Here is a 13,267-nt window from a genome sequence, read left to right as displayed (position 1 = left end):
GAAACCACTGGTGAAACTAACTAACACTAAACGGAAATTCATATTGAATGCAAACATATTATAAAAAATGGAAAACTATTATAACCCTGGTAATAACACAACATACTATTATAGAACAGATAAAACACTGTGTGTGTGTGTGTGTGTGTGTGTGTGTGTGTGTGTGTGTTACCTGTAGAGCAGAGAAAGCTGGGCTGTGGCCGAGGCTCGACTGGATGCCCTTCACTATGGAGGGAGATCTGCAAAAATACAGCCACAGTATTAGGTCTGGCTTTCAACATCTAAATCACATTCACAATCACACAGCAGGCCATAAACTCCCAAATAAATAGAGCAGCACAAGTCACAGGCAAACTGAAACCGTTGGAGACACCTAATTAAACACCATTTATACAAACGGTTAGACCAGGGTTTGGCCCGTGTTGTTTTCTCGTCTGAAAAGGTAAACCTGCGTTTTTCAACTCGGCTTCTCGCCCTGGGTTGGATGCAGTGTTTCCATTTTAGTGACTTTGTCGCTAGGATCAGCGACTATTTGACCTGACTAGCGACAAAAAAATCCTGTCTAGCGACTAGCGACAAATCTGGAGACTTCCAGCAAACCCCATTTTGTGTATTTTGACGATATTTTTAAACAGTTTTCAACGGGTCAAAAGTAACCTACTCTATGACAACGTAAGACAAGGTTCATTTTGGTCAGATTGCGGAGTCTGTTAAAGTAATAGTTTAAAATGAATAGTAATAATAATAATATGAATAGTCTGTTACCACCCCTGTACGTCCCCACTCCTCCATACGAAACTGGTCAGGGTTGGCAGAGGTATTTTGGTATGAATGGGCACAACCTGGGTTGTTAACAACCAGTCTCATTGACTCACTTCATTTCATTACACTACCACCTTTTTTGTTGAATTCTAAACACACAACAAGTTCTTGTGTAGGCTCTCCCCTACTCTTGTCTTCATCATCTGTTGATCGAGCATTGTGCAGAAGTTTAAATCCCCTCCCTCTGCCACCTGGGAGTTCATTATGTATGCATCAAACCCAAATTGACTGGCTTGGTTTTGAAGTGACTAAACATGGGTAGAACCTTGGTTAAATAACCCTGATCCAACCCTAGTCATTGGTGAGAAAGAAGTGTTAAAGCACCCCCCCCCCCCACACACACACACACACACACACACACACACACACACACACACACACACACACACACACACACACACACACACACACACACACACACACACACACAGAGAGAGAGAGAGAGAGAGAGAGAGAGAGTACACACCCTGTGATTTTCTGTGGCCTCCTCTTCTGGAACTCAAGTTCATCAACCGTCCACACGGCTCCCTTCACATTCTCCACTCGCACAAAGCACTTGTGAAGGCTCAGGTTGTGTCTCACGGCATTCTATAACACACAACAAACAATGACCGGTGAGCTTTATGGGCCATTGTAGAGCATGCCACCGTTCGACTGGTCACTTCAAGAGGTTGGATTCTATCGGTCTTCAACAACAATTAAGAATGAGGCAATACTTTACCTTCCATGTTGCTGCATTCTTCCTGAAATAAGCAAATGTTCGTGTGAACCAGTTGTAGATCTCATTTAATGTCAGCTGTCTGTCTGGAGATTCAAAAATAGCCTGAAAGTGAAAGAAAGGGCCAAAAAATAAAGAAAAATCACATAAACAGAAACAGAAAAGTTACATCCAAATCTCTGTAACAATCTTATCAGTAGAGGTCGACCGATAAATCGCCTGATTAAATCTAATTTTGAGATAATCGGCCGATGCCTGCGCTCACAAGGCCAGGAAAAAATTTCTGTCGAAAAGAGAGGGATATTCACTTGGTTGCAATTTAACAACCTCACCACTAGATGCCACTAAATCCCACACAATGCACATTTAATAATTAGCTGCCTTATGTCTTTTGGGGCCAAGCAGAAAAGCTGTATAGGCACCCTGAGTATTTTCCAGAGACAATGCAGACAATAAAAGTGTTTTTGTGTCTCATTTGCTATTATTAAATTGCTGTATTTTAAAAGATGCAAGACAAAAACAAAAACAACTTAAACATGATATCACCTGTAGGCCATCGGTTGCCCTGCTCTCTAAATATGGGCATTGGCATCGGCCACTGAAAGACTCATATCGGTCGACCACTACTGCAACACTATAATACTAGAAGTTCACCCACAGACACATAATAAGATAAGTCACTATTTGCTTACCTGCCGTATTAAGGAGGCATATGTAAACGGAGGTCTAACTTCTGCACTGGAGTAAAACTCCTTGTTTTGGACAAAGTCTGTAAAAAGAACTAGATGTCAGCTGAGGTAATAAAAGCACATTGACTTTGGCTTCACCACAAAACAAAAGCATGCTCAATTCAAAACCTCAAGCCTACATCACATTGCCCCTTTGTCAGTGGAGACCCATCTGACAGCTGGCAGGAGGAGAGGCTTACCGTGGTTCATGGATGCCCCGTACTTGTCAGAGAGGCGTCGGCGGGAGGGCCCCGTGCTGTGCAGGCCGCCAGGAATGATGACAGACGAGGAGTGGGGCAGAGGTGTAAGCGGCGTGGAGGGGGCCATGGCCGACTGCGACAGGCTCATGGAGATGTGTGTCTTGGGAACGGTCACTTTGGAGAGGGTCATGCTAGAGACCAGGTTGACCTGGGGGTGAATGTGGGCACAGGTCAGTCAATCCTAACCTCAGCTCACTGAGAGTGGCTCTGATGTGAAGGCAGGGTTTGGGCAGACATTAACCAAATGTAACGATTATCCCCCCCAGCTAACAAAGCCTACTAAAGAGATCTACCATCTGGCTCGGAAGCTGTATTATGGGGGTGCCTCTCAGTGTAGCTATGTGCTTAATCCTGTGACTTACAGGCTGTGGTGCTGACTTGGCCTCTGTGGATTTGACCCGGAGATGAGCCATCATGGCTTGCAGACGCTCCTTGTCTTTTGACAGCTGGAGGACAAGCAGAGCAAACACGTCACACTTCAGACACGACAGCCAGTTTTCCAAAGCTAGATCGAGGATTCACAAGGACAGGGCCTTACCTGGAGCTCTAACTGCTGGACCACCTGCATCTGAACCCGACATTGCGCTGTGCTCTTGTCATCAAGTGCATGCTCATTGTTTAGATGTCTGCTCACACACACACAGACACACACAGAGAGAGAGAGAGAGAGAGACACACACACACACATTAATATAACGCCATGACTGATACACATTCAGAAACAGGCATGAGAATAGCAATCATAATGGCCATTCACTGATGATAATGCATGGATAGTGAGGAATAATGCACAAACAAGTTTTTGACACTAGAGGGCAGTAGTATTATAAGGTGAAATACAAACCTCACATGGAACCACAATGTGAAAAAGAGTATTACTGTAAGTATACGTTTAATAGTTTGTTGTGCTGTTGTGACATGACTTGGTAATGACTCGGTTTTCTGCAATGCAGTGTTTGTACAAAACAAAGAGATAGCAGGAGAGTGGAGAGGGAAAAGAGAGTGAGAGAGACAAAGGCATATGGAAAAAAGCTGGGATGAGACAGGAATGTTTTCCAAACATGTTTGAGGCGTTTCAGTCATGGATTTTCAGTCCGACAACAAACAAAAGGCCTAGCATGTCTAGAATGTCTGCAACAACACTGCACCACTCAAAATCAACAAGCAAGGAATTCACTGATAAATATTCCAACCTGTGGCTCATTTCCTAACAGCCCATCTCAACTCGGGGGCTGCCAACAACGGCAGTGATTCACACATGCAATCGTACATGATGACAAATGGAAAAAAAAAGCACTGAACCACATATACGAGGGGATTGAAACGTTTGTGGCCTAAGGCAGATGAGACGAGTTATACAGTTGCCTTTACATGCACATGCAGTTCAACTCTGAGTGATAATTCAGACATTCTGAAGTTCATAACCTTTGTGGTATTTCTGTTTTAGATCTATTGAAAATTGTCAGCACTGTCTGAGAAAATGGCCATCAATGGAGTTTGTGCGGTCATCTGCTACCTCGTTTCCTAGTCTCAAGGGCTTATTACCCAACACTAGGGGAGGGTGCCCCTCCCTACAGCATGGTGAAGAAGTGAGCTCCTTGGGTGATAAGCCTTTGAGAGCGAGGTAGCAGATGACTATGGGAAACCCGATGGTGCCCATTTTCTCAGATAGTGCGAACTTGCCATTTTTTATTATCTGAAACAGAAATACTACAAAAGTTAAGAACTTTAAACGTTCTGCATTATCACTCAAAGAGTTGAACTGCATGTGCACGTAATGTGCATGTAGTTAAACTCATGTGAGTAAATCAACTCATGTGAGTAAATCAAATCGTAGAGTTAATTCACAGCACTCAGGCTGGCATGTTCACCCTAACAAGCAAACATGCAGTCTGGTCAACCCAGACTTTGAAACAGCACTTGTGGTCTAGAGCTGAGACTACCAATACTAGTGTCCCTCCTATAAATAAGGAAAGGAAACTGTGGTTCCGTTCTGCTGAGTGTTTAACGTGCTCTCGCAGAAAGAGCAGGTCTATGACTGAGGCCCTGCGCTCTGCTGTGTTCTGCTCTCTCATAGCCAGGGACCCGGGAACAGGAGGGGAACAAAGGCCCGAGTCAGGCCAGCACTTTTGGTGGGTGTGGTGTGTGTGTGTGTGTGTGTGTTTGGAAAAAAGGGGTCGTGGGGGTCATGGAGGGGGGGCACCCAAAAAGTCCGCCTCCACACAGATAAACATCCTCCCCTTGTTTGTTTTGGGAGCGGCCGGCGGGATCACCATGGGTACACTGTTTATCACAGCAATGAGGTAAGCCCTGAGGGGCAACGCAGAGCAGAGTAGAGCAGAGCACACATGGGGGAGGGTGAGTGTGTTTGTGTTTGTGTCTGTCAGGGTGTGTGTGTGTGTGTGTGTGTGTGTGTGTGTAGTCAACTGTAACTCTAGTGAAGAGTGGGTGTTTGAAAGAGGAAAAAGTGTGCTGTGTGCTGTGGCAGACATAGCAGGCATACAGACACACCATCAGGGGAGGTGGAAGGTGAGGAAGAGCAGGAGAGGTGGGACTCACTTGAGGAAGGCCTGGAAGTCTCCGAACACAGCTTCACAACCCGGCCATTTGCAAACGCCGTGGCTGTACAGGGGGTGGCTGGCCTGGGAATGGCTCTCCTGGGAGCTCCTGAACACAACACATAAGCATCATTTATAAGGGTTCCATGTTGGCAATTGGCACACATTCATTTACAGGCAGTCTACAATCCGAATATTAAAAATGCCAATGAATTTGTGCAAGTGAACTTTGGCATCAGATCTTAGCATTGCTATTGGTCAAGTCAAGACATTATGGGTCATTGAGCTATATGACCCATAACATTCTATATACATCCACAAAGCCTGGCTAATTAGGCGGCCTCCAGAATAGCTACATGGAGTATTTAAATGTATAGTAAGCAATGTATAGAGAGGTACAGTGTTCTCACAGTCACTCTCAGAGCAATCAAATGGGCGACAGCAGAGGCAGCAGCGCTAGGACTATAGCCTCCAAATCAGTGTGCGTGAGCCTCAGGCCGACAGACATCCAGTCTCATAAAAGGGCGGCTTCAAGCTGGGAGCAGCATCCAGGACAGGGGTGTGCTCTGCGACCTTCGACCCCCCCCCCCCCGTCCAGGCAGCACAGGAAGCTGCTGCGCGCCGTCTGGGCCCAGGGAGTAAACACGGGCTCAGGCCCAGGCTCTGAGGGCCGAGCTGACACAGCAGAGTCTGCCATCTTCCCTCCCAGCGCCGTGAGCTCAAACCTCCCACAGACCTCCCTCACTCACTCACTCACTCACTCACTCACTCCCCTCAGGGGAGAGCAAGCAGATAAACACACGTCATTAAACACCTATTAACAATCTCCAGCTTTCATCGGTGAGACTTCGGTGCCAGATTCCAATTCTAATTGGGAGGCGATCCTAAAAACGGATATGGAGAGACAATGGCGTTTGTGTCTGCATTTCCCCTCCAAGTCGCTGCAGCCTTTGTTGTTTCTGTTTTGATGGTATATGTGTAAACACATGACAGGCTGTACGCGGTCTTTTACACCTCAAAGAGGAAGGAGGCCCTGTCAGGGTCTCAGGCGGGTGCAGCTGCCCTCAGAGGAGTAGGGCCAGAGAGAGAGAGGACCGAGGCGCTGCACGCTAAACAACAACAGCATAAGCAACACTGCAGCTCAGGAATGCACATATAGAAGCCAAAGACAAGGTGCGACAAGACAAAATTGAGTATGATTGCCACACAATTGCAACATTACGGCAAACATTACCGACAATTAGCTGACAACGCGGAGAAAACAGAGCATCATTTATGGTCATACAGATGGGTGTGCAATACGAAACAGGAAATGGAGGGGGCAAGCACAGGCAGAAAGAGAAGAAGCTGTGAGAGACAGAGAGAGAAATAGTGAGAGGACAATGAGGACATGTCTCCATCCAGCTGTGGGTGAATGGACGTGTTTGTAAGTGAGGAAGAGCGAGCAAGCAATATGTGCAGAGAAAGGAGAGAAAAAGGGAGGGAGATCCAGAGCATAAATATGTATGGAGAGGAAAAGACAGGAAAAAGTAGAAGGACAGAGTGTTGGGTGGGATGGGGTGGGGTGGGGGTGGCGTACTGTGCTGCTGCTGCCGCTGGATGCACTTAAGGGCTTGAGTTGCAGGCGCCTCTCTGCCGCCAGACCGCTGACATGACACATGGACCTGAGCAAGTCCTTGAGCTCTCACCCTCCACACACACACACACACACACACACACACACACATACACACACATACACACACACACACACACACACACACACACACACACACACAGACACAGACACAGACACATACAAACCCAGACACACACAAACACAGACAGACAGACACACAGACAGACACACACACACACACACACCTGTCAGAGATAACAACACAGGCCTTCTCTGTCTCACTCACATTCACAAATAGGCAGGCATGCACGCACACACGCACACACACACACACACACACACACAGTTGTTACCCAAAACAACTTGGGGCTATGCACACACACATTACAGAAAACAACTTAAGCACACGCACACACCAACAGTACTTTCCACACACACACCCCAGCTCTGAACTCCAATCTCACTCGCTTCTTCTCACCTCATCCATGACGGACTAGCATAATCAATACTAATTAATACAGGCCAAGCCAATTAGGACGAGGCCCAAAATGCTCCGGAGCGATGAAGAGTAATTATCAACAAAATGCAGCAGTGTGAGAAATGCAAGGTGCAAAACAAACAGCACAAACACCGTGACGCGCTCACGAAGACAAACAAGTTCCCCAACAGGTTCTGCTCTGTGAAAACACCCCGGAGGAAAACACAACAGCAGCCGGCTGGGGCAGACTGCATGGCATCCATACATACGGAAAAAGAACTGAATGTACAGATCCTTGCTGTTGATACACGCATTTTGCAACGCAGGAAGAACTGCTTTCAGTGTTTATGTAAAGCTTCTTGCCTTGGCTCAGCACCGATCAGTGCATTTAAATAAAACCAAACTGGCATCATATTCAAAGTGGAGATAATGGACTATAAGATCACGCGACTGCATGGCCTGGTGATCCACTCACCCTTCCTTCCTGGCGAGGCGCGGGCCGTGGTTGCCGTTGGTGGCCGCATGGTGGTGCAGGCTGGCCAGCGGAGCGGGTTTGGGCACGGTGGGCGACGAGTCTCCCCTCTCCTCCCGTCTGCCCTCGGCCGAGGGGGCCATCTGGGACTCCTTCCACAGGTGCTGCAGGTCCAGCAGCGAGGGGCCTGGGAAAGAGAGAAGCAGAGGGCTGGGGTCAGGTGATGCGTTCATATTCACACAGCCAGAGAGGAAAATGGGGGTGGTCCAATTACGCACCGCAGGGTTCAGAAACCCAGCAGCTGCGGTATACACAGGACCTGTTTGTCAAAGCGAGAGTTGGAGAATTGAATCATCTCCGCTTTCTCTTCCCTTTTGTCTCCTTGCAATGTCCAGCCCCTCTCTTAACAGCCCATCTCCTGTGAACTTGTGGTTGACTTGCACTCTGTGGCAACACTCTTGGACACTGGGGCTTCTGATATAAACTTGCTGAAAGGTCAGCTGGATTAATCAGTAAGCCTTCGACTGGAAATGCATACGCACATAAAGATCCTGCAGCCCAAAGTCGGAAGTGAAACTTCAGTTGGCAGTTTATTTTATGTGTATGTTTTAATCATCAGCTGCACTGCACTCTGTGGGTTTACGTGTGTGAGTGTCTGTTGGGGAATTAAGCAACACTTTCCCCTCACAGCAACCCCAGTATCCACATTTTGATTACCGCCGTCCTAAATGAGTCTCCAGGAGCATTAGTCACGGCAAGTCTTAGTTTTTTTGGCACCACAAAATTGTTGTTCCTCTTCTTGAAGAGTGGTTTATTTTGCCTGTGTGCATCCACAGCTATATTCAAAGATGAACTTAAGCCGTGTGTGTGGATGCACATTTGCAAAAAGGAAAACAACAAATTAGCCCTGCAAGGTAAACATCCCATTTTGATGACTGTCACATAATTCTGTTGAAATTATTCAAACTGAACTAATAGAGCACACAAATCGCATAATGAGCCCACATAATAGACAAGAAAACAGAAAATTCACCAAATCGTTATGAATAAAAAATTTTGCAGACCAAAGACAGCACTGCCAAATACAAATGATGGAAGAAGAAGAAGAAGAAGAAGAAGAAAAAAAAAACTTCCACCCCACAGTCCATCTGTCATCAGGGAACGAAAGGCGAGGGTGTGTTGAAGTGAAATGCAGCATGGCGTGGTATTGGTGCATTATAGCGAGGAGTGTGTGGGTTTGTCAGCCAGGAGGCCCTGTCTGTGGAGTGATTGTAGTGTGTGGTGTGAGTGAGGTGTTGTAGTGTGTGGAGTGAGGTGTTGTAGTGTGTGGTGTGAGTGAGGTGTTGTAGTGTGTGGAGTGAGGTGTTGTAGTGTGTGGTGTGAGTGAGGTGTTGTAGTGTGTGGAGTGAGTGAGGTGTTGTAGTGTGTGGAGTGAGTGAGGTGTTGTAGTGTGTGGAGTGAGTGAGGTGTTGTAGTGTGTGGAGTGAGTGAGGTGTTGTAGTGTGTGGTGTGAGTGAGGTGTTGTAGTGTGTGGAGTGAGGTGTTGTAGTGTGTGGTGTGAGTGAGGTGTTGTAGTGTGTGGAGTGAGTGAGGTGTTGTAGTGTGTGGAGTGAGTGAGGTGTTGTAGTGTGTGGAGTGAGTGAGGTGTTGTAGTGTGTGGAGTGAGGTGTTGTAGTGTGTGGAGTGAGGTGTTGTAGTGTGTGGTGTGAGTGAGGTGTTGTAGTGTGTGGTGTGAGTGAGGTGTTGTAGTGTGTGGTGTGAGTGAGGTGTTGTAGTGTGTGGTGTGAGTGAGGTGTTGTAGTGTGTGGTGTGAGTGAGGTGTTGTAGTGTGTGGAGTGAGGTGTTGTAGTGTGTGGAGTGAGGTGTTGTAGTGTGTGGAGTGAGTGAGGTGTTGTAGTGTGTGAGTAAGGTGTTGTAGTGTGTGGAGTGAGTGAGGTGTTGTAGTGTGTGAGTAAGGTGTTGTAGTGTGTGGAGTGAGTGAGGTGTTGTAGTGTGTGGAGTGAGTGAGGTGTTGTAGTGTGTGAGTGAGGTGTTGTAGTGTGTGGTGTGGAGTGAGGTGTTGTAGTGTGTGGAGTGAGCGAGGTGTTGTAGTGTGTGGTGTGAGTGAGGTGTTGTAGTGTGTGGTGTGAGTGAGGTGTTGTAGTGTGTGTGGAGTGAGGTGTTGTAGTGTGTGAGTGAGGTGTTGTAGTGTGTGAGTGAGGTGTTGTAGTGTGTGGTGTGGAGTGAGGTGTTGTAGTGTGTGAGTGAGGTGTTGTAGTGTGTGGTGTGGAGTGAGGTGTTGTAGTGTGTGAGTGAGGTGTTGTAGTGTGTGGTGTGAGTGAGGTGTTGTAGTGTGTGGAGTGAGTGAGGTGTTGTAGTGTGTGGTGTGAGTGAGGTGTTGTAGTGTGTGGTGTGAGTGAGGTGTTGTAGTGTGTGGAGTGAGGTGTTGTAGTGTGTGGAGTGAGTGAGGTGTTGTAGTGTGTGGAGTGAGTGAGGTGTTGTAGTGTGTGGAGTGAGTGAGGTGTTGTAGTGTGTGGTGTGAGTGAGGTGTTGTAGTGTGTGTGGAGTGAGTGAGGTGTTGTAGTGTGTGGAGTGAGTGAGGTGTTGTAGTGTGTGGTAGGGGTGTCACGATACCAAAAATTCAGTAGTCGGTACCAATACCAGTAAAATAACACGATTCTCGATACCAATTTCGATACCACGAAAAAAAAAAGAGGATATTCCATGTACTAAAACTTGAAACTTTAACTTCTTTATTAAAATATTTGATAGCAAAATGTCATAAGACATACAAAACATGTGCAATAGAGCATATCACAACATAATAAAGTGAAATGTATGGTCATAGTGCAACAACTAGTGTCCCCAGACACATTCCAGACTTCCAGGCATCTTTTCAAAAGGTACTGTGCAAAAACAACAACAGTGCAAAACAGAACAGTGGATATAACAGTGCAGCCATTCAGCTAACAAGATGAACATGAGTTTGGGCAAAATTGCATAATTTTTCACAGCATTTCACAGCCCTAAAGAGTAAAGCTTCTTAAAGGACGTATTAAATACAAAAATAAATCAATGTTCAGTGTGGTCGCGGCGAAATTCCAGCTGTCACTCGCAAATCGTCTTTTAGGCTACATTGTGTCTAATGCATCGAAAACAATAAATAAATTGGGTAATCGTGTTTTTTCAAACCAATTGCATATTCAGTTGTAACTATGTTAAACTAGGACATTCAGTGAATTTCGCTAGTTTTGACATGATACTTGCAAGATACATGCTCTCTTTCTCTCTCTCTCTCTCCTTCGAACCAAGTTAGACTATAGGCTAATGTTAAAACTACAGCATAGCTAACCTAAACTACGTACATAACATACAATGGCTTAACACACGTGCCCACCATCTTAAACATCATGTAACGTGTATTTCAGTATGACAGATAAAAAAAACTGAAAAAGTGCATTCTTTGGATGTTGTTAATATGAATCAAAACTCTCCTTGAATTCTTTAAACAAATCCGGATGACGGTCTTTCAGGTGCTTAGCTAAATTGGAAGTATTACCTCCTTTGGTCTGAGGAACACGGTAGCATTGTTTGCATAAGTAGGGTGACCAGACGTCCTCTTTTACCCGCACATGTCCTCTTTTCGAGACCTAAAAAATGCGCCCGGCAGGGATTCCAAAAGCGTCCGGGGTTTTGCCTCGTCGGATATTTGTGTTTCTCTGGATCTTTCACAAACTAATTATTACGTAGTTTTGGAAAGGGTATCTCCATTACATTCCACCTTTTTGCGCGAGCTCTGACTGTAGAGAGGACTGTCATTGGTCGACCGCCTTCCCAGTGTTGCCAGATATGATAATTATCCTCCAAACTGAGCCTTTTGATACGATTCGCCATTTCCAGTCTGGCAACACTGCGCACCTGGCCGCCTCCACTAGTTTCATCGTTTACAATAGTAAATGACATCTGCATGTGGAAAACAGCTGGTATCGGCGCTCACGGTACTTACGGTACTTCAAAAAATGGGTATCGTCAGTGTTTTGTTATTTTAGTACCGAAAGGTATCGTAAGTATCGGTTCTCGTGACATCCCTAGTGTGTGGTGTGAGTGAGGTGTTGTAGTGTGTGGAGTGAGGTGTTGTAGTGTGTGAGTGAGGTGTTGTAGTGTGTGGAGTGAGTGAGGTGTTGTAGTGTGTGGAGTGAGGTGTTGTAGTGTGTGGAGTGAGTGAGGTGTTGTAGTGTGTGGTGTGAGTGAGGTGTTGTAGTGTGTGGCGAATGGGTGTGAAATACTGTGGTGTGGAATACTGTGGTGTGGAATACTATGGTGTGGAATACTGTGCTGTGGAATACTGTGCTGTGGAATACTGTGGTGTGGAATACTATGGTGTGGAATACTGTGCTGTGGAATACTGTGCTGTGGAATACTGTGGTGTGGAATACTGTGCTGTGGAATACTGTGCTGTGGAATACTGTGCTGTGGAATACTGTGGTGTGGAATACTATGGTGTGGAATACTGTGCTGTGGAATACTGTGCTGTGGAATACTGTGGTGTGGAATACTATGGTGTGGAATACTGTGGTGTGGAATACTGTGCTGTGGAATACTATGGTGTGGAATACTGTGCTGTGGAATACTGTGCTGTGGAATACTGTGGTGTGTTACTCACCGGCGCTGGCGGGGCCTTTGGAGGGCAGGAAGCCCTGCCTCTGCAGAGTGAGGAGCTGCTGCTGCTGGGCCTGCAGGAGCTGCTGCTGGAAGGCCAACTGCTGCACCATCAGCTGCTGCTGGACACACACAGGCAGGATTACTCAGTGACGCAGGCCTCAGAGGTCAAACCCAACAGGTTATGAACATCAGCACTGAGCAACTCACAGCAGCTGTATATCGTTAAGCCATCGGCTGGGTGGCTTTTTTGTTCTGCTGGGAGTCCCAAAAAAAGAGATACTCTGAATAAAAACGTGTTTTGAGAGGCTACTGGACTCTGATCAGCAGGTTCTGACCCAGCTGGCTGTATTAACCAAATCAGGAACCTTGCTAAAAGATTAGCAGCCAAGACTGCCAACTGCTTTCATGCAAGAGGGTGTACTGCTACGGTGGCAAAGCCAGGTGAAAATGAGCTCAAACGTTGGGTGTTTCATGCTGCATCCTTACAGGAAGTCAACCAATTCCTTTAATTAAAGTTATAAGACCACCATGACATCTACTAAGCAAGGACACAGACACATACGAATATACACACACACACACACACACACACACACACACACACACACATACACACACCCACTCCTCACCTCTTGGCTCTGTTTTCCTGCCTTCTGCTGCTGCAGGAGCTGGATATGAAGCTCCTCCTGCTGCTTCTTGTAGAACTCCTGTAGTTGTTGCTGCACCACAGAGGAGAGGAGGAGAGGAGGAGGGCAGGAGAGGAGGAGAAAGGAGCAGGAGGCCAGTTAACTCTCTGATGGAGGAAGGCTGCATGCTGAGTGCCAACCAAACCAAAACCATAGCAGATATGATGTGGGCACTGGGGAAGAGCAGTGTGGTGACATCTAAGGTGATCCTGGCCCACAACAACATGAGGTCTTGTTGCAAAAGTTACCAAAGGGTTTCTCATGTTTACACGTGTTGTGTAGGTGT

General features: G+C 46.5%; 1 protein-coding gene across 4 annotated transcripts in view; it reads right to left on the bottom strand.

Moving 5' to 3' along the window:
* The window catches only part of foxp1a (forkhead box P1a), a 40,405-nt gene that overhangs the window by 7,157 nt on the left and 19,981 nt on the right, over nt 1-13,267 (bottom strand). For 3 of the 4 annotated variants that reach the window (XM_031566111.2, XM_031566110.2, XM_031566112.2), the window contains 11 exons: nt 12,925-13,014; nt 12,297-12,414; nt 7,658-7,841; nt 5,088-5,195; nt 3,067-3,154; nt 2,891-2,974; nt 2,469-2,676; nt 2,233-2,309; nt 1,544-1,645; nt 1,289-1,410; nt 173-239 (listed from right to left, as the gene is read on the bottom strand). In XM_031566111.2, coding sequence (XP_031421971.1) covers nt 173-239; nt 1,289-1,410; nt 1,544-1,645; nt 2,233-2,309; nt 2,469-2,676; nt 2,891-2,974; nt 3,067-3,154; nt 5,088-5,195; nt 7,658-7,841; nt 12,297-12,414; nt 12,925-13,014 — 1,248 coding nt within the window. The remainder of the gene's footprint in view (nt 1-172; nt 240-1,288; nt 1,411-1,543; nt 1,646-2,232; nt 2,310-2,468; nt 2,677-2,890; nt 2,975-3,066; nt 3,155-5,087; nt 5,196-7,657; nt 7,842-12,296; nt 12,415-12,924; nt 13,015-13,267) is intronic. The other variant, XM_012835095.3, reaches the window with a different exon arrangement.

The sequence above is a fragment of the Clupea harengus genome, chromosome 4 (assembly GCF_900700415.2).
Source record: "Clupea harengus chromosome 4, Ch_v2.0.2, whole genome shotgun sequence".
Lineage (NCBI taxonomy): Eukaryota > Metazoa > Chordata > Actinopteri > Clupeiformes > Clupeidae > Clupea > Clupea harengus.
Note: the sequence above shows the minus strand (reverse complement) of the source record. Positions and strands in the feature narration are given on the sequence as shown.